The following is a 20,634-nucleotide window of genomic DNA, read 5'->3' as shown; positions in this document are numbered from 1 at the left end:
GAGCCCACGAGCCACAACTACTGAGCCCACGTGTCACAACTACTGAAGCCCGCACGCCTAGAACCTGCGCTCCGCAACAAGAGAAGCCACCACAATGAGAAGCCCGTGCACCGCAACGAAGAGTAGCCCCTGCTCACCGCAACTAGAGAAAGCCCGCCTGTAGCAACAAAGACCCAACGCAGCCAAAACTAAAAAAAAAAAAAAAACAGAATTAAGGGCTTCCGTGGTGGCAGAGTGGTTAAGAGTCCGCCTGCCAATGCAGAGGACACAGGTTCGAGCCCTGGTCCAGGTATATCCCACATGCCGCGGAGTAACTAAGCCCGTGTGCCACAACTACTGGGCCTGCACTCTAGAGCCCGCAAGCCACAACTAATGAGCCCATGTGCCACAACTACTGAAGCCTGCGCACCTAGAGCCCGTGCTCCACAAAAAGAGAAGCCACCGCAATGAGAAGCCTGCATACTGCAACGAAGAGTAGCCCCACTTGTCGCAACTAGAGAAAGCCCGTGTGCAGCAACAAAGACCCAACGCAGCCAAAAATAAATAAATTTTTAAAAAAAGAAAAAAAAAGCTGTAAAAAAACCCCCCAGAATTAAAAGTTGTACCAGCATTTACTTTATTCTCTTTACTGTTCACGTGAGGCACGCACGTAATATACTCTTGCAGGCTGTTTATCTATGAGATAATTAGTAATGAAGTCAATTTAGTTTCGTTTTTCTTTGTCCTCTGACTTAAAGGTAAATTTGGTCAAACAAGTGGTGTTTGTGGATGTGTCATCTAGAACCCGGCATGATTACTTGAGTTTTCTAAGTTAACCAGTTATTTTGGTGTCAGTGAAAGCCCAACCTTGATTAGCACATTTTCTTTTTAAAACCAAAGACCAGCAGACCTTAAAGATACCAAAACATCCTGTCCATCTGAGCAGCGATTCAGGGTTGCGGTGAACTCACACGGCCCCGAGTGTGCAGAGCATGCTGGGCCTCGTTCTAGTTAAACCTCACAGCAACCCTCCAGGATGGGTACTCGTGCTGTCCTCATTCTACAGATGGGGAAACTGAGGCTGGGGAGGAGGAGACAGTCTGCTCAAGGCTGCAGAACGACTGGCTATAAAGCAAGGACTCGAACCCAAGTCTGTCCGACTCTGGGCCCCAGCTCTCACCCACAATCTTATGAAGGCTCCGCAAGCCCCAGCCAGTCTTCAAGGCTGGCCTCAGGCCACAGAAAAGGCTTAAGGAGAGGAACTGGGGCTGCCAGGCCACAGAAGGGCGGATGTTAACAGAATGGCCGTGGCTTGTTCCCCGAAAGAGCAGAGGGAACGTCCTCTTGCTCTGGGGGAGCGTCCTGCCGGAGGGGCCCTGCACCCGTCCACAGCTTCCCCAGAGACGCACAGGGGCACACGACCATCGGTGCCCGGGAGGGAACTGGGCTGTGTTCAGGGGGTAGATTCTGACACCAAAGCCGGTCCTGGAAACAGTGTAAGGCTAGATTATTCAAACCTTTACCATCTCATTTTGTAATTCTGTGGCTTGCTCTTATTTCTGGAGAGCAGGCAGATGCCAATTTTCCACTTAGTGTGAAACAGCAAAAAAAAGGCGCTGGGCTTCATGTCAATGAGTCTGGACTTTAATTCCACATCTGCTACTAACTGATGTAACAAAATAATAATAATAATAGTAATAATAATGAATATCCTTTGGTACCTGTGTTGGGACTTTCAGGTTATTTCCTACTCAGCCCTCCAATCTCCTTCTGAGAACACTAATATTATCTCAGTTGTACACATAAAGAAATGTACTCATGAACCTTAGGAAGGTCCGGTACTGGCCCAAAGCCACACAGCTGGTGAGATGAGGAACTGGGCCCTAAGGCCATGCTCCTGCCCACTCTGCTGCTGCATGCCGCCTCAGACACCTCCCCAGGTACCCCTGCTTATCCCACGTAGCTGTCCCGGGGCTATAATTAAATAGCTGTGGGAACATTTGAAAAAAAAAACCCAAAAAACCCCAGAAAACAACTGCTCCCACCCCACCTTTCCACCCGCCCCCCCTGCCAACTAGAATTTGCAGTAGTTTCCAAAGAACAGAGAAGTGTACCAAGACCAATGAGTGTCTCATTTCTGGTCAGCTCCCTTGACAACAGACTATCGATAATATGGGATGGTCCAAAGCCTCGTGTGCCCTGGTTGTTCTATAAGGAAATATCACTTAAAATAACGTGTTGATCAATTGAGTCCTTAATCACCTTCTTGCTCACGGGGATCTTTGCTGTGGTACCATTTACTGACCAAATTTCACCTTTATGAAAATGGCTAACGTTACCCAACTTAACAAGCACTTTAGTTCCCATTTCCCGGCTTAACTAATACTAACAGAGGCTTATTGGCACATGGTGAAGCACAGGTGCTTTGACGTTAGATGCCTGCTTTCACACCAGGAGAATCAACGATTATTGTGCCCTCGTGAATGTTCCTTCAGCTCTCTAAGCCTCGGTTTCCTCATCTATAAAGTGGGACAGTAACACCTGCCTCATAGGGCTGCTGAGAGGATGGAACGGGACCAAGCGTGTGAAGAGCTTAGCCCAGTCCCGTCTGGAACACACGCTGCGGAGACGGACACTTGGTTATTTCCTCCCCTTTGCTTAGCTGCATTTCCGGAGGTACTCTCTGGAACAGAACTTAAGTCGGGGTCAGCCAGATGGAGTCCCTGCCTCAGGGAGAATATTGATCCACATAAAGACACGTCCTAATGCACAGAAGAAACTCTTAAACTCGGTCTATTTGGCTCTGACTTTCCAGTCTATCCTCAGGCATCAGAAAAGAAAAATATCCAAATAATTAAAATTTCATGGACGAAATTACGCCCAGCAACATCATTACACACACATTGACAAGTACATGTGATACAATGAGTAACGCGGTAGAGTGGGGGCGGAGGCGGGGCAGTGATTCCGCGCAGGGGGGAAGTCTCGGAAAAGGAGCAGGAAAGGATCCCGGGCTGTCTGCAACTGCTCAGGATCTCCATGTGGAACTGCGCGGATAATAAAAATTTTTCTTCTTAATGATCTCAACGTCACTCTTCCTCTGTGTATAGCGAACGTTAAAAAATGGATGGCCTAAGTGTGTCCGAATGGAGATTCCGAGCTATTTATTTTTTCCATGCTTTCCTGGGTGGACGGGTCTAGCCAGGTGTCCTTGTTGACGATCTGGAGGGGAACCACCAGGGCTGAGTGTGTAACGCTGCCTCCAGACTCATTCTGGCCTGGGATGAGACCTCCTTTCTGGGGAGCTCGCTGCCGCCTGGCAGACGCGCAGGATGGACTGGAGCCCATTAACTGGATGAGCCCAGCAAACATGTCCAGGAGCAAAGACAGAAAAAACACCATCAAGATGAGGCCTCACCTAATGTTCATGGTCCTTAAAATACACGTTTTACTTGACAGAGGCAGTAACTGCCCCATACTCAGAATCACTGCTTCCCCAAATCAGGAAATGCGTCACGTCTGTTAGCAGCAAGCGCGATACATAATAAAACTCACCTGGCTTCCCCATCGTCTCCCTTTAAAACAATCATCCCGTGTCAGAACAGACAAAATATCTTCCATCTTTATCTCAGAAACACTGTAAAAGGAAGGGCACATCGAGGTAAACCTTCGGTTCTTTCAAAAACATTTGGAATCTTGATGCATAGAACTGGCCTCTCATCAGGCTAATTCGATATAAAGGAGAAGCAACACTTGGTCAGGGAAAGGGAATGTTTTCCCAAACCTTTAGGAATTTGGAAGGAAGGGGCCCTCTATGATATTAAAGGGACAGACAGGGTAATATTCCCAACAATTTCCTTCCTGCCTGATACATTTACATTTATTTAGAATTTATACATTTATTTATACATTTATTTAGAATTTCCTCTATAGGGATCATGTCATTATTTCTTAGTAAATCTGGAACACTAAATAAATAGGCCTGCTCATAGACAGATGACCGTGCCTTGAGAAGACGAACTAAAGAAACATTTCCGACAGTCCCTTTAGTTTCATACTTAAAGGAAGGAGGTGGCTGAAGACCCTGAACTGTGGGGCTTAACCAAACACCTGAGTGAAGGTAAACAGGCGGCCAACGCCCATCGCCCATCTTGGCACCAGAACTCTCTCCTAATCTACACTGAGGGATCTTTGCTGCTCCAGTCTCTTAATTATTCAGGGGTGAGGACCAAATGATCTAGAGTCACATGCGAACGGCCGAAACCAGAACTTAGGCTTCCCTTGTGAACAGAAGCCGTCAGCAGCCAGAATAAGACACTCCAAGCTGCCTGGCAGGGGAGTCTGGACAGCCCACCGTCCCCCACGGCTCTGGAAGGCCCCAGCCTTCGCCCCAGGAAGGGCACGCGGCAGAGTCCTGTGTTAGAGGCGAGGAGGGAAACACACTCCCCAGGGAGAGAGGAAGGGGGAAGGAGGAGCTCTGGGGGAGAAAAACAGATCATAAAAAGATAAATGATTTTCTTGTATGTTGTTGGGTTTTGTTTTTTTTTTTCCTAAATGTAACAGCAAATTAAAACATGAATGGCAGCCTCTTCTGTGGGAGAAGACAAAGGTGACTTTCCCCCAAAGGTGACCCTGACAAAGCTACGAATGAACATGTCATGTCTGTGACATGATCTGCCTGAGCTGTGTCACTGCTTCCCCGTACACCCCCAGCCCCCAGCCCTCACCGTTCTTTCTTCGCTGCCAGCTCACAGCCACGTGGATTCAGAAAATATTTTTACAGAGTCGACCAGAGAATGCAGAGTACGTACCAAGAGTGTAGGAGTTGGGCGGGGGGTGGGGGTGGGGGGACGTTCGCGGCTTCCTGGAAAATCTGTTTTTCATATGGGAGAGAAATGTTACGGCTACTGAATTTGCATCTCATTTATGCCTGGAAAGCTGAAGGAAGGTAAGAATCAGAGCCCAGCCCTGCCTTCTCCTTTTTCTAGCTGACCTGCCTCCATTCATCCCTTCTTTTCTTGAGGAAAAAAAAAAAAAGAAGAAATACAAAAGTAAAAGCGACGTAAGAACGTGGGGTCAGATCCTGAAGTGGGGAGAAAGAAAACAGGTATAATGGCATTTGCAGCCAGGGACACAAAGAACTAAATATGCCACAGAAAGGCACAGTTTCCTCAAATGTTGACCTTCAGCCAGGGCAGGCTCGTAGGCTGTATGTGTCCGTATGACAATGTTGGGGGACCATCTACCCTAAGTGAACAGGAGATGGGACTGAACTGGAGTGATTTACAGGTGAAAAGGGCCTTTTCCTCCGAGTCTAAGAAACCGCTGCTTCCGAGGAACAGAGCACATCTACTCTCTTATGCATGGTTCTATCAACACACCTGAACCATCCCACCTCACTATGAAGAGAGACAGCTAAAGAGAGTCAAGGAACTAACTTACGCCTGCTCTAAGAAATAACACATTTCGAGGAAGCATTTACATTTTAATAAACCAATGATGACTTTCATTAGAAACACGTTTAAAGGAGAAGTGGGAAAAAGTGAAGAAGCCAGCAAACACCAAGAAGTCGGAAGGCTGCAGAGACAAAGTTCTGGGCATTCAGACAGAGGCGAAGCGGCCCGGGGCACCTGTCTCTAGCCCTGCTCAATGAAACTGTCAGGGCGAGCTCCACGCGCTGGGGGTTTGGGGGCGGGCGGCGGTTTCCTGCGACGGCCCTTGCTGCTGAGAGCCTCCGCCTGCCTTCCTGATCTTCTCTGTAATTCATCAGCCGTCCCAGCAGCCCGCCGCCGGGCTCTCAGGTTCTTAGGCACCGAACAGGCACACACGTCTTCCTCCTGTTTTCGATATTTAGACGTGTATCTTTTGTATTCCAAGAATCTTCAAGTCTGCCTCTTTCCATGGCATGCTTTTTAATTAGTTCTTATTAGATTTAGTTTTTGTTATTAAGTCAAAGAAACAGTTTCTATATAGATCCCCAACATACAGCCCTTCCTCCAACAGAAATCAGCACGTGTAACGCACAGCAGTATCGCAGCGACAGATCTGATCATCACTCGGGTTGACTACGTCTCGCCGGTGAAGCAGCCAGTGGTTCAGGACCAGGCACTTCAATAGGTGAATTTTCAGGGCAGAAACCAGTGAGGCTGGACTCCTACAGAACTCTCTGCCCCTTAACTGAATGTTCTTACACCCCCTGTAAGGACATTCTTACAGCACGTAAGACCCAAATCTCTTCCTTGCGGTATTTCCCAGTCTTCATCCTTCTGAACTTCCTCCCCAAGTCTCTGGCATCACTGAGTTCTCTCCTGACTGTGAACCTTATGCTGAATTTCCCATGAATGCTGCGGGCTCTTTTTCCAGAAAAGATCATCAAAAGGGAGGACTGTCTTTTTTTTTTTAATAAATAAATAAATTTGTTTATTTTTGGCTGCATTGGGTCTTCGCTGCTGCACACAGGCTTTCTCTAGTTGCGGTGAGTGGGGGCTACTCTTCATTGTGGTGTGCGGGCTTCTCGCTGCGGTGGCTTCTCTTGTTGCGGAGCAAAGGCTCTAGGCGCACGGGCTCAGTAGTTGCGGCGCACGGGCTCAGTCGTTGTGGCTCGCGGGCTCTAGAGCGCAGGCTCAGTAGTTGTGATACATGGGCTTAGTTGCTCCGCAGCATGTGGGATCTTCCCGGCCCAGGGCTCAAACCTGTGTCCCCTGCATTGGCAGGCGGATTCTTAACCACTATGCCACCAGGGAAGTCCCAAGGGCTGTCCTTTTTATACCTTTAAAATATACCCAGCTCACCAATGATTCATGTTGGTGCTAATTATTATTTTCCCTTTTTCAATTTCAGGCTTACATTTGAACCTTCCATAGCAATCAACTGGAAGGCATTTATTCGAGAACAATGATGAGAGGGAGAGAGGCGGAGGCATCTATGCTGACAACTCTGTGCTCACCATCACCCTTTGACTGCGCAACTGTCTGCACCCGTTTCTCCAAGGAGATCACGTCACAGTGAACGAGCACAGGAGGCCAACCAGAGAGCGCTGTTGACGGGGAGGAATGGGAGAACGTGAACTTGTGAGTCTAGAACGGAAGGAGGAGGGAGCCATGGAGGCAGAGAGAGGCTGCCGAGGTGCAGTGAGTCCCTCCTCTTGTGGGACAACACACCTCTGAGAATACCTTCCACACATACACGAATCGCCGGGACAGAGGGAAAAAGCTACGGCGCTGGGACAGGTTTTCATTTCGACCCCCCTGTATTTCTGGAGTGTAACTACCTGATCGGGAGCCGCCTAGACTCGGAAAGGGCCGCGGTGAGAAGTCTGACGCGGCCTCCGGCCCCCGGGGACTCAGAGTCCAGCTGGAGACGGAGCTCCTGGTGCAGCGCTGGCTGATCTGCACGAGGTTTTCTCTCACAAGTAAGAGATGCACGTCTTCCCGAAACAAACAAAAACCACTCCTTCAGCTGACAAGCTGTATCAAGATGAGGGAATTACGTAAGAGGAAAACCCACGCCATCTGCATTTTTGCCCTCCTGAATTCATCGGGGGCGGGTCCTCGCCTCCCCCGACACTGAGGGGTGTGAAGCACATTTTTCTGAGAAAGCTTCCTTCCACGAACGGTCACACCAGCAACCTCGGAAGAGTGTTGAGAGTGGTGAAGTCTGACTGGGGACAGGGGAAGTCACCGAGTGGCTTCTGAGCAGCCGGGCCGCTCCTGTGCCCGGCGTGTGCCGTGCCACCACCTTGGGCACCACACAGCTCTTCCTGTGCCCCCAAAAACATTCTCTGCGTCGCTGTGCTTTCTCTGAGCAGAGGAAATTCGTGAAAGTAGATCAGTGTGAGAAACCGCATGCCTTTAGAAGCCCACTTTCAGAGCCTGTTCCTTTAGATTTTATGGAAAACACGACTAAACAAACTCATTTCTGCGGCCCAGGTGGATGCCCTCTGCTTTCATCACAATCACGCCTGGCCAGCTCGAGCCACTGTCCTCTGTCTGTCTTTGCTTTCTTTGTCTTTCCTCGGGGAGATCGGGGTTCGATGGAAGCCCCTGGCGAAGGTTCCATGCTGCTGAGCCCTGTGGAGTCCCCGACCCAGGGCTGGAACTGGGGGCTTGACGCTGGGGGGCGTGAGAAGCTGCCATCTGACTGGGTGCACACGAGACAGCAGCTGGACAGCCCTGGCCACAAACACGTGGTACGTAATTCACCCGCCCCTCATGGTTTCTTCCCTCGTTTTCCTTTCCTGGGGGAGGGGGAGTTGTGTAAAGAATCAAAAGCATTATATTTTTCCAACTTTAAAGGTCCTAAGCGTTAATTAATTACAAGAAACAAACATGGTGACTAAGAGAGGTCTTTGAGAAGCTGGCTGGGCGGGTGGTGCACACTGATTTCGCAGCACGAGCAACGCCAACACAGACCTCTACCTGAAAGAGAGAGCGCAACAGATCGTTCTACGCCTTGGAATGGCAACGCAATGAAAACTGTCATGTGCTGATGGCGTTAAGGGTTTCAGTCTTTGCCACTGGCTATTCTGGGACTCACTTAGGGATCACAAGGGTTAATGGCTCCTCGTCAGCTTACAAGGCCCATCCACTGTAAGAGGCGACAGAAAATTAATTAGGTGAGATCAGCCGAAACCCCGTGTTTCTGACTCACTTGATTTTGTGAGAAGCCAACGAGTTGACATATTCTGCCTCCGAAGGAGCCAAAATGAGCAGGCTGCTCCCATGGCAGCCAATCCGGGCGGTTCTCCCAATCCGGTGGATGTATTCAGCAGGTGAAGACGGAGCGTTGTACTAAAAAGGGTAACAAAAATGAAGGCATTCGCAGATCAAGGGACTGCCATTAATTGGAAGTGCAATACCCCTCACCTGCCTCCAGGTATCCCAAGAATTAAATCCTGGTGCTATGGTTACCCTACCACAATCACAAGGAGAAGTCACTCAACCCTGAAACTCCTGGCTTCATTGGAAATAACAAGGCTCCGACACGCCAACAGGAACAGTGGCCAAGTTTCAGATAAACGAGACGTCTTCTCGTCCCAGTATCTCCTATCTAATTTCACTTCTCCACAGGTCTCTTCATTTTCCTATTTGCATCTTTTCACTGAGGTGACTGGGCAAGGTGAGAATGCAGGCAGGTGGGCGCAAACTTGCGCAGGATGGCCGCACGACCTTGGCCTGCTTCCTCAGTAGGCAGGGCAGTGGGGCTGAGGCCACGAAAGACGCTGCACAGGGTACAGAGACTCAGGTCTCCACCGCCTCGCTGCAGGCCACCCAGTCCCAACGGAGCAGAGCTGCAGGCCAGTCGAGAGGCACGTTCCCCTTCCTGCAGGGAAACGCCTCCGCTCCCACGGACAGCGTTCCTGACCCGGCAAAGGGCCAACGCTCTAACTCAGCAGAACCGATGCTCTCTGTGGCGATAACGTCATCGTCGTCAACACCAACTGTCCCTGTACTCATTCTGCCCTTTTCTTCTTTGCTGCTACTACATGCATCAAAGACCAGAGGGCCGAGGATATGATGGGAGGCCAGGCATATTAAACTAATCAATACCCACAATTATAAGAAGGCTCTCAATGATCAATTATATGTGCCTGGCCTCCTGCACATTAAAATCATCCTCGCCTTCCTATTTCAAATCTGCTCCATGGACAGCAGGAAAGAAGACACAATGCCTCTAGTCGCAAAGTCCTCATGTGCCGTGCGCAGAGATTCCTAGCTAGTGACAGGCATGCAATTCCACTAAAATGTGAATAAACCGTGACTCACGTAAACAGGGCCCTGTCCCCTGGCCCCCGTACAGAAGGGCTTAAAAATACCACTCTGCAGACTAAGGAAAAGAAAAAACAAAACTAAAGCCACTAGACTAGCGCTAACACCTCTACCCTCTGGCAAAGCATCTAAGGCTAGAGGTATGTGTAAGATGCTGTCAGGGCCTTAATTGCCCCCTGCAGGTCAATGTGCATGGACACAGCTCTCAGGACAGCTGAGCCATCGCCTTCTGGACACGATGAGGCCTCCCAGGGGCCCAGGTAATTTCTGTTATTTTCAGCTTGCTGAAAACTCTGTGTGTGACACACATTAGTCTGTGAGCAGGGGAGCCTGCCCCTCCCTCCCACGGCTGTACAGTCTGCAGGCTGTGCTGCAGTGGTCAGGTGGGCTGGGTTAAGGAAAGATGCCAGGAGAATTGTGCAGATCGGGCTGGTTGCTGCCTGCTGACCAGGGCAACACCCAAGAGGGTGATAATAATTATTCTACTTAAAGCCAACGCACCTACTCATGATCACACATTCTGGCCTCAAGCTCGCACCTTAACAACTTAAATACATTACCTGGACAATCCACGTGACTTGAGGGAGATCTAAGCCCCGAGCCGCAACATCCTTCAAAACAGAAAAGAATATGGCTTAGGACAGAGTTTCTCAACCTTTTTGGGGTCATGGATCCATTAGATGATCTAATGCAAACTCTGAGGGCTCACCCCCCAGGAATGTGCACACCTTCAGGAACCCACTGACGTCCACCTGTGGGTAAAATTCCAATTTAGAGGAGAGTTCTATAGAACCCGCAGGCGAGGCGGCCACAGCCCACTTCGCTAGAAGAACATCATCTGCATGTAGGCCCGAGAACTATGTCATTATCAGACAGTCATCAACCAGACAGACAAAAAGTATAAAAGCAATGGAGATTTTTTTTCTCTTCTTTTCCGCTGGTCGCCAGCTCAAGAGCAAAGACTCTGCTCTCTGGTTTCTGGCCATTCTGGCAGAGAGACTAGAAAATGGGAATCTTCCAGGCTTTGGCAATAAAGGTACACCTGGCATTCACCTCCAAGCACAAGTCACACCAAGAGTAGCCCCAGCCAACAGGTACTGAGCGCTCACTACACACCAGAGAGGGTGGAGAGCATTTTACCTGCGTTATCTTGACTCATTGTCAAAATAACACCTCAGGGGCTCCCCTGGTGGCGCAGTGGTTGAGAGTCCGCCTGCTGATACAGGGGACGCGGGTTCGTGCCCCGGTCCGGGAAGATCCCACATGCCGTGGAGCGGCTGGGCCCGTGAGCCATGGCCATTGAGCCTGCGTGTCCGAAGCCTGTGCTCCGCAACGAGAGAGGCCACAACAGTGAGAGGCCCGCGTACCGCAAAAAATAAATAAATAAATAAATAAAAATAACGCCTCAGACAACTATTACTCCCATTTGATAGAGAGGAAACCAAGATTCAGAGAGATTAAGTAACTTGTCCAGGGACACATGTAGTGGGATAACTGAGAACATGGAAAGGAGACGTGACCCATGAGCCCCCCCACCCCCAGCAAACTGGGGGCTGGCGAATAAGCCAGAACTGCAAACAGTCCTGATTGCTCTGAGCCCCGCCCACCCCCGGCAAACCGGGGGCCTGCGAAGAAGCATTGAGTGCTTTGGACACTGATCCATGAGGTGTCCTCAGTATAATCAGAGTGGTGGGAACGCAAGGAGATTTCCTTGTGCTAGTTCAGTATAATCAGAATAATGGTGGGAACTCTGTGCTGCTTTTGCGCTCAAGGACGAAGCACGGCAGGTGCTCACGAAAGCCAAGTCTTGCTTGTATAATTAATAAAAACATAGGTCGCTGCTTTGGCACTTCTGAAATGTTAAGAAGACAAGTCTTAAAGTGTAAACCTAGATAATGCTTTAATAAAAGCTACCACAGCAGGACAGACGGCGCTGTTGTGCCTGAGCGAGCGGCAGCCCTCTACTGCTGCGCTTCGGCACAATGCATCTCGTGTGACGAGCTTGCTTTCGGCCCTGTCCTAAGAAACTACAACAGACACACAGCTAAGAAGCAGAGCTAGCCCTGAAATCCAGGTCTGCTTTACTTTTCCAAGACCATATTACAGTATACGGTTCCACTATCAAAAAAGATGCTGTGTCCCTCGTATGCTGCTGGTGGGAATGCAAAATAATACAACCCTCTATGGTGGGGAATTTGGTAAATATCCAGCAAAATTACACACGCACTTGCCCTTTGACCCTGAGCAATCTCCCAGCAATCCATCCCTGGCAAAAATTTAAAATCATCTGTGCACAAGGCTATTCATTTATTTATTCATTTATATTTTTAAACATCTTTATTGGAGTATAATTGCTTTACAATGGTGTGTTAGTTTCTGTTTTATAACAAAGTGAATCAGTTATACATATACATATGTTCCCATATCTCTTCCTTCTTGCGTCTCCCTCCCTCCCACCCTCCCTATCCCACTCATCTAGGTGGTCACAAACCACCGAGTTCAGCACTATTTATAATTGCAGGTCTGTTAGTAACCCCAATGTCTAGCAGGAGACGGGTTGAATAAAACACAGCAATACCTACCCCATAGAACGGCGTTTTACACAGCTACAAAAGGAACGGAGGTTCCTATGTACTGATGTGGAGAATATCTAGGCTATGTCTTGAGTGTGAATAGTATGCGTTTGTGTAAGAAATGGGGGAAATGCAAATATATCTGCTCATATTTGAAAAAGAAATAATGGAGGGAAAAACCCCAAAGCTTATAAAAAATAGTGACCTACACGGGAAGGAAGAGAATGGGGGGAGGGGATGAGGATGGAAGCTGGACTTCCTTTAATGGGCCCTTATAATTCTGACCCTGAGACCACGTTTCAACATAATTAAAAATTAAAAAGTAAGGGCTTCCCTGGTGGCGCAGTGGTTGAGAGTCCGCCTGCCGATGCAGGGGACACAGGTTCATGCCCCGGTCCGGGAAGATCCCACATGCCGCGGAGCGGCTGGGCCCGTGAGCCATGGCCGCTGGGCCTGCGCGTCCAGAGCCTGTGCTCCGCAACGGGAGAGGCCACAGCAGTGAGAGGCCCGCATACCGCAAAAAAAAAAAAAAAAAAAAAAAAAAAAAGTAAGATAACCAGCTGTCATGCAGTAGGAAAGACAGAACATCACCTCTGACATATTCTTGCCAAAACAAAAACAAAACCCTAGCAATGGAATCTAACAAGTGCCTAGACCTACTGCAGGGCGACAGGGACAAGGTAAACAGCACCACAGGGACGCAATGTGGAGCGTCCTGAAGGACAAATGGTCTTTCTTCCACCAAAAAATCCAGGAAGAAAGAGAGGGTAACAAAAACAGAAGACATTAAGTAGACAGAGGGATTAATGGATAAATGCACAGATGGATCGATAAGCAGAGAACCAACACCTGGAAGGAGGTTCACCAAAACTGTCAACTGTGGTTATCTGGAGGTAGGGGGATTTGGGGCAATTTTTACTTTTCTCTTCGCAGTTTCCTGCGTTGCTTGCTTTGTTTTTCTTTTGACGACGAATGCACATTATTCCCCCCTCCCCACAACCCTGCATTTTTATTTAGAAAAATTTAAACCTACAGAAAAGCTGGAAGAATAGTACAGTGAGCACTTGTCAGTCCTTCATCTTGATTCACCAATTGCTAAACACTGGCACAGCTGCTTTTTTCCTCTCTGTACACATGTTTTTCTCAACCATCTGAAAGGAACCTGCAAGTATCATGACATTTTGCCCCTAAATACTTCAGCACATGTCTTCTAAGTAAAAGGACATTCTTCTACATAAATCACAATACCATTACCACACCTAAAAACTTCACACGAAATAAGTTTATTTTATAACAATCAGTCCACGTTCAAATTTCACCACTTGTACCTAAGACAATTTTTATAGCTGTGTTCCTTTCTTAACCCAGGACTGAAGCCTAGATCATTGCATTCTATTTTTATTATAGCCCTCTAGACTTCCTTAACGTAGAACTGCATCCCCACCCTTAACATTTACTTCTTTTTATTTATTTTTTGGATAACAATCTTTTGAAGAGTCCAGGTGTCTTGAGGAACATCCCAGAATCTGGACTTTTCTGTCTTCTCATAGTAAGATTCAGGGGGAGCGTTCTGGCAGAACGACATCAGGGTGGGGTGTACCGCCCAGCACGTGACCTCAGGATACAGGCAGGGTGTCTGTCCTGTGCTGGGGACGCTGTGCTCGGTCACTGGAGCAGGTGGCATCCACCATCTCACTCCCTTGTGACGGTACCTTTCTCCTTTGCGATGAGTGAGTAACCTCAGGAGGGAAACTTTGAGACTGTTTCCCAGAACATTTTGCCCAGTGGTCTTAGTACCATTCGATGCTACTTGTCTGTATCAGTTGTTACCCTGATGTCTACAAAATGATGGCTTTCTAAGCCTATCGTTCCTTCCATTTCTATAACTGGCATTCTTCTGTAAAGGACGGCTCTTCCTCCTCTCTCCTCGCTTTTCAGTATCACTAAGAATTTATAGGTATATAAGGTTTTTAAAAAATAATAACCCTGGGCTTCCCTGGTGGCACAGTGGTTGACAGTCTGCCTGCCAATGCAGGGGACACGGGTTCGTGCCCCGGTCCAGGAAGATCCCGCATGCCGCAGAGCGGCTGGGCCCATGAGCCACGGCCGCTGAGCCTGCGCGTCCAGAGCCTGTGCTCCGCAATGGGAGAGGCCACAGCAGTGAGAGGCCCATGTACCACACACAAAAATTAAATTAAAAAAAATAATAACAATCCTATGAAAAGTTCTGTAAGAAGCACATTAAAACAATCGCACCCTTATCCTCCAGGGTCAGAGGAAGGATTCAAGGAAGACACTGTCCCACCATCATCTAAGTCACCCAGAAGACCACTGCAGGCAGGTCAGGGCTGGTCTGCCTTCGCTCTGATTAAATCCCACCTGGGATTTGTGGGTCTCCTTTGAACGGTGGCCAGAGGCTGCATTTATAAACGTTAAGTAGACATTTCATGTATTAGAAGTGTGTCAACCACCCAGGAAGTATTTTCTGACAGCTCCCAGGTGCCCTGAAAGCTGAAGGCGGACGTTCCAGAGCCGATGCCTTTGAGAACACAATTTAGAGCATTCTCTGCACTAACCACAGTCACTGTCTTTAGAAAAACTGACGGGTTCTTAAATCTGCGAAGCTCTTGTTAAGAAATGACTTACTTCATTTAAGTGCTCTGCACTGGGAGAGGTACACAGTGGGCTGTCTGAGCTTTACAGATAAGCTTTGTAAAAAATTTAATGCTCGTCAGTTTAGTAAATCCAACTAAGAAACACAGATGAATCTCAAAACTAGCATACGGTGTTAGGAAAGCCATTCCGGGTACAAACACGCTGAGACAGTGAGTTAGGAGGCGCGGCGGCCCCCGCCACCAGGACTGCTCACGGTTCTTTCCTACCCGGGCCGGGCAATCGGCTCAGGACACCAGGCTGACGACCTTCCCACCGCCCACTACTTCTGCTGTTGGGGTGGGGGCACCTCACAGCCAGCCACTGCTCGGACCTCACCAGCCATTTCCTTAAGCACTTCTTTCCAGTCTCAGCCGAGGTTACTCTGAGAGTGGATCAATCTTGCCGGCGCAGGAACAGGGAGAACCGGACTCTAGGACCACTTTAGCAGCCACCAATCCGGGCAAGTCACCTCTGCTTTTTCTGAGCCTCAGTTTACCCACCTATAAAATGGCTACAGTCTACTTATCTCCCGAGGTTGCTGTGAAGATCCAATGAGACAGTGGATGTGCAAAGTGTCTTGAGAATCGTCAGTCTGAGAGTTCCAGTTCGTGATGAAGTAAGAGCTCGACGGAGGCAATGAGGTGGGGATTTAAAGCCTCTCGGCTCTCTTCCCCCCTCACACCCCATCCACCCGACCCGGGCGGAGGACCACAGAGGAAGGGGACATGGCTCCATCTTCCCGGATGCTGTCAGCCAGCAGCACCAGAGCCACAGGAAACTGACCTGCACAAGACTCAGGAAAGCCTTCGGTTCTCCGCCCACCCTTAGAACTTAGATCCAACCCAACTGTATTCCTTTAACCTAATTAGGGCGAAAGAATCGCTAAAGTCAATTCTGAAAGACACTCACCAGTCAGGCCTTCAAGTCTGTGGGCCTGACAATTGGCCGCCTCCATGGGACCAAGGGGTACAGATGGAAGGCAGCTTGCTCAGGTGCCAGCCTGTCAGTTGGATTAAAATGACTCATTTATTTACCCGAGAACCTCACAAAGTGCTTTTACTAACAGGGAGAGGGGGCCTGCGGCTCTCCGAGCAAGGGACGCAGCAAATTCGCCTCTGCTGCCTTCCTGTCCTGCCAAAGTCATTACTGTGGCGTGTGGAAAGCCATCAGCGGGGCACAGGCCCCCGTCGTCCGGGTGACAGATTGGGCTGCGTAATCAGAGGGGGAAGGAGACAGCGCAGAAGCTGTCAGAGGCGCGAGATCTTGGCTGGAGCCGCCAAAAAGCTGGCAGCATGAGTTAGCGTAACTGAGTCAATAGCCAACCATCTCCAAATGGTCTTGCCATTAACACGAATGAAATACGGGCGGAAAAGGTAAACTTCGCCTGAAAAGTATACCCCAGAGGAAACCGAGAAAGTCTCCATTTCTTCAGGGGTGCTGAAGGGACATTCTCAGGATGCTTACAGCCCCCCTCCTTTGTCTCCTGGCCGCCTGGCACAGCGAAATTTCCCAGGAGGAGAGGAAATTAAGAACCGCACAGACCTAACGGTGTGTTTCGAGCAAAAAACAAAAAAGAGAGAGAAAAGGTGGAGGAGAGCAGCACAGGTGCTTTAGGTATCTTCTGAAAAAGGAGGCAGGTGCGGACAAGCACAAAGCCTTCCGAGGGATATTCAGCCAGCAGATGCAGGTGGAGCCGGAAGCGCCTCTCCTTGCTGGGAAAAGGCCAAGGCACTGGGTACATACATCCAGGGACAACCAGGGAGGGCCACGCATCAGCCCTAAAACTAGAGGGAGCCTGGAAACACCACATTCCAGTCACTCGGTGGGGCTTCTCCTTCCCAGCCCCTCAACTCAGCAGTGGTATCGAAAACACCTCTGGCTTAGGGTGAGTGCTTCTCTATAAGCCGGAGGAGATCCTCTGCTTCTCTGGATTTCTTAACTCCACGGAGGAAAGTGGGCTTTGAACTTCCAAATGACTCCTTCCTGCTAATACTTGCTCCCTCCTTAACTTGGGTTCTTCTTAGATCCGGTTTTCTAGAGGACACAAACTTACATTTCAAATATGTAAGGACTTCTCTTTCCCAGACTGGTCTCTCCTCCCTGACCATCTTCTCACCTCTGCCCAGACTCTGGACTCATCGCGGTCACACGTGTACTGAGAACCCACATTATACAGCCATGTACCAGGTCCCGCAAGATTGCATGAAGTTAAGAAGATCCTTGCTTTTAAGATGTTTAAGATGAAAGGAAACACAGACACACACACACACACACACACACACACACACACAGACACCCCTTTAACTTTCTTCACAATAGAAAAGATATAAGGGAGGAAAATGGGGTCGAGGGAGGGATTTTCTAGAAGTAAAGGAAACAGCAGAACTGTGAGCCTTTGTGTGGTTACACCACAATTCCCAACTTCTCACACAAGACAGTCTTCTGGCCTCATTAAAATGATCTCGGGATGATAAATCAAAATGGCAAAAGATACAGTACGAAGGGGGAAAGTCCCCACGCTACCATTCACACGTGCTTCCCCTTTATCCAAAGAAGCGAGTCCGCCATCCGCCTTGTCCTGCTGTGGCCCCGCTGCTCATTAACACCCAGGATGCTCCCGGAGAGCTTTCAGAGCCCGGCAAGTAACAGGCTGCTGAAAAGGACGCAGTGACAACATCTCCCCAACCCAGGCCCCACCTATCACAGCCAAAGCATCTCAGACACCCCAAGTTTCCACCTATAGCAAACGAACACGGCAGAAGGAGAAGGAAGACTGGGCAGGAAAGAAGAACTTCTCCCCACTGGGGACTCGGGGCTTGTACCCTGGCTTAGAAATGGGGAGGCGTGAGCTCCCACCCAGCTCTTTTCCAGTCGTTTCCTAAAGCGGAATAAGGAAGAGATGAGGCTGGCTGAGGCTCCGCATGCTGGACGTGGCCTGGGCGAGCACGAGAACACACACCAAGGGGCTTACAGAAATCAGATCATGGCAAGTGAGAGCCTGCTTTCCACACGGCACGCGGGCCTGGCAGGGGGCAGAGGTGCCAAGTCAATGGTGCTCCTCATCTAGCTGACATCACCTGCCTGCAGGCAGCAGCCAACAGGACAGGGAAAATCATCATGTGCTTTTGACCCCACCAAGAATCACATTTCAGAAAATGGTCTTTTCTTCCGGAGAGCTACTAAAAAAAACCCCAAAACAAAACAAAAAACTGAACTTCAAATACCTGGAGTTTTCTTTGAGACTTAGAGCTCACCTGTGTCTGTAAAAAACAGGGCAGCATTTGCACACTAGGAGACTCAATAATTTCCCACCGGGGACAAATCCAGCATCTTAAGGGTCAAAGATAAAGCATTTTGTTCTGGTCCTAATTCCAGCACACAGGTTCCCACTGCCTTCTGTTTTTTTTTTTTTTGCGGTACGCAGGCCTCTCACTGTTGTGGCCCCTCCCGTTGCGGAGCACAGGCTCCGGACGCACAGGCTCAGCGACCATGGCACACGGGCCCAGCCGCTCCGCGGCACGTGGGATCTTCCCGGACCGGGGCACGAACCCGTGTCCCCTGCGTCGGCAGGCGGACTCTCAACCACTGCGCCAGCAGGGAAGCCCTGCCTTCTGTTTTAATACAGATGATCTGTAACATTCACTCTTCAGATAACACCATATATATGAAAAAGTAAACTTATTCCCAGTGAGCACTTTTTTTTTCATGTCACAAGCAATTCTTTATTGGAATGTTTGAGAGAATGCCATAGGTAAAACTAAATTCTTTATTTTATTTTTTTTTACAAAGAAGTTTTTAAAATTTTATTTATTCATTTTCTTTAAAGATTTATTATTATTATTATTATTATTATTTTTCCCAGTACGCGGGCTTCTCACTGCTGTGGCCTCTCCCGTTGCAGAGCACAGGCTCCGGATGCACAGGTTCAGCTGCCATGGCTCACGGGCCCAGCCGCTCTGCGCCATGTGGGATCTTCCCGGACCAGGGCACGAACCTGTGTCCCCTGCATCGGCAGGTGGACTCCCAACCACTGCGCCACCAGGGAAGCCCTATTATTATTATTTTTTAAAATTTATTTTGGCTGCATCAGGTCTTAGTTGCAGCACACGGGCTCTTCGTTGTGGTGGGTAGGCTTCTCTCTAGTTGTGGCGTGAGGATCTTCTCTTCTCTAGTTGTGCTGCGCGGGCTCCAGGGCACGTGGGCTCTGCAGTTTGCAGCACGCGGGCTGTCGTCCAGGCGCACGAGCTCAGTAGTTGCGGCGCGCGGGCTTAGCTTCCCCGCGGCGTGTGGGATCTTAGTTCCCTGACCAGGGATCGAACCCGCGTGCCCTGCATTGCAAGGTGGATTCTTTACTACCGGACCACCAGGGAATTCCTATTTATTTTTTATTTTTTTATTTCTTATGGAAGCATCGTTGATTTACAGTGTTGTGTTAGTTTCTGGTGTACAGCAAAGTGATTCAGTTTATATATGTATATATACACGTGTATCTATACATACACACGTTTTTTTAAAAATTTACTTATTTATTTTTGGCTGTGTTGGGTCTTTGTTGCTGCGCGCGGGCTTTCTCTAGTTGCGGCGAACGGGGGCTACTCCTTGTTGCTGTGCGCGGGCTTCTCATTGCGGTGGCTTCTCTTGTTGCGGAGCATGGGCTCTAGGCATGCGGGCTTCAGTAGTTGTGGCTCGCGGGCTCTACAGTGCAGGCTCAGTAGTTGTGGTGCACGGGATTAGCTGCTCCACGGCATGTGGGATCTTCCTGGACAAGGGCTCGAACCCATGTCCCCTGCATTGGCAGGCAGACTCTTTTTTTTTTTCTTTTTTTTTGGCAGGCAGATTCTTAACCACTGCGCCACCAGGGAAGCCCCATATTCTTTTTCATATTCTTTTCCATTTTGGTTTATTATAGGAACCTGAATATAGTTCCTTGTGCTATACAGTAGGACCTTGTTGTTTACCTATTTTATATACAGTAGTTTGTATCTGCCAATCCCAAACTCCTAATTTATCCCTCCCCCATTCCCTTTCCCCTTTGGTCACCGTAAGTTTGTTTTACGTGTGTGAGTCTGTTTCTGTTTTGTAAACAAGCTCACTGTATCACGTTTTAGGTTCCACATATAGGTGATGTCCTGTATTTGTCTTTCTCTGTGTGGCTCACTTCACTCAGTACGATCATTTCTAGGCCCATCCGTGTCACTGCAAAGGGCATTACTTCGTTCTCTGTTGTGGCTGAGCAGTATCCCCAACGAGCGAGCATAGTAATCTCAGCCTCAGTCTTTAGAAAAAGGCACGTATCAGTGATTCTCAGCATGGAGGTTCTTGAGCCCCAGCTGCCCACCCACTTAACCCACAAACACCGGGCGCCTGCCGCTCTGTGCCGGACGCTGGGATGGGAAACACAGTCCCTGTCCTCGCGAGCTTGCGGTCTGGCAGGAAGACACCTAGGCCAGTTGTGAGGAGCATCATAAAGAAATGCAGGGCCCACTGGGAGTGCCTCGTGGGGAAGAACTGGGGCTTCTGTTTCCTGAAAAACTGCCACTGAAGCTGCGGCCCACGAAGGAGTTAGTTTAAGTCAGCGTGGTGTGTCCCAGGCCGAGGGAGCTCATGTACCAGGGCCCCAAGGCCAGAAAAAGTAAGAATGACACATTCAATTGAAAGAG

The 20,634-nt window shown here is 49.1% G+C and overlaps 1 protein-coding gene across 1 annotated transcript in view; it reads right to left on the bottom strand.

The window, feature by feature from the left end:
- The window catches only part of DDX31 (DEAD-box helicase 31), a 73,493-nt gene that overhangs the window by 25,971 nt on the left and 26,888 nt on the right, over nt 1-20,634 (bottom strand). The window contains 3 exon segments of the mRNA XM_060013895.1: nt 3,535-3,616; nt 8,629-8,768; nt 10,307-10,357. Coding sequence (XP_059869878.1) covers nt 3,535-3,616; nt 8,629-8,768; nt 10,307-10,357 — 273 coding nt within the window.

This window comes from Delphinus delphis, chromosome 6, assembly GCF_949987515.2.
Source record: "Delphinus delphis chromosome 6, mDelDel1.2, whole genome shotgun sequence".
Lineage (NCBI taxonomy): Eukaryota > Metazoa > Chordata > Mammalia > Artiodactyla > Delphinidae > Delphinus > Delphinus delphis.
Note: the sequence above shows the minus strand (reverse complement) of the source record. Positions and strands in the feature narration are given on the sequence as shown.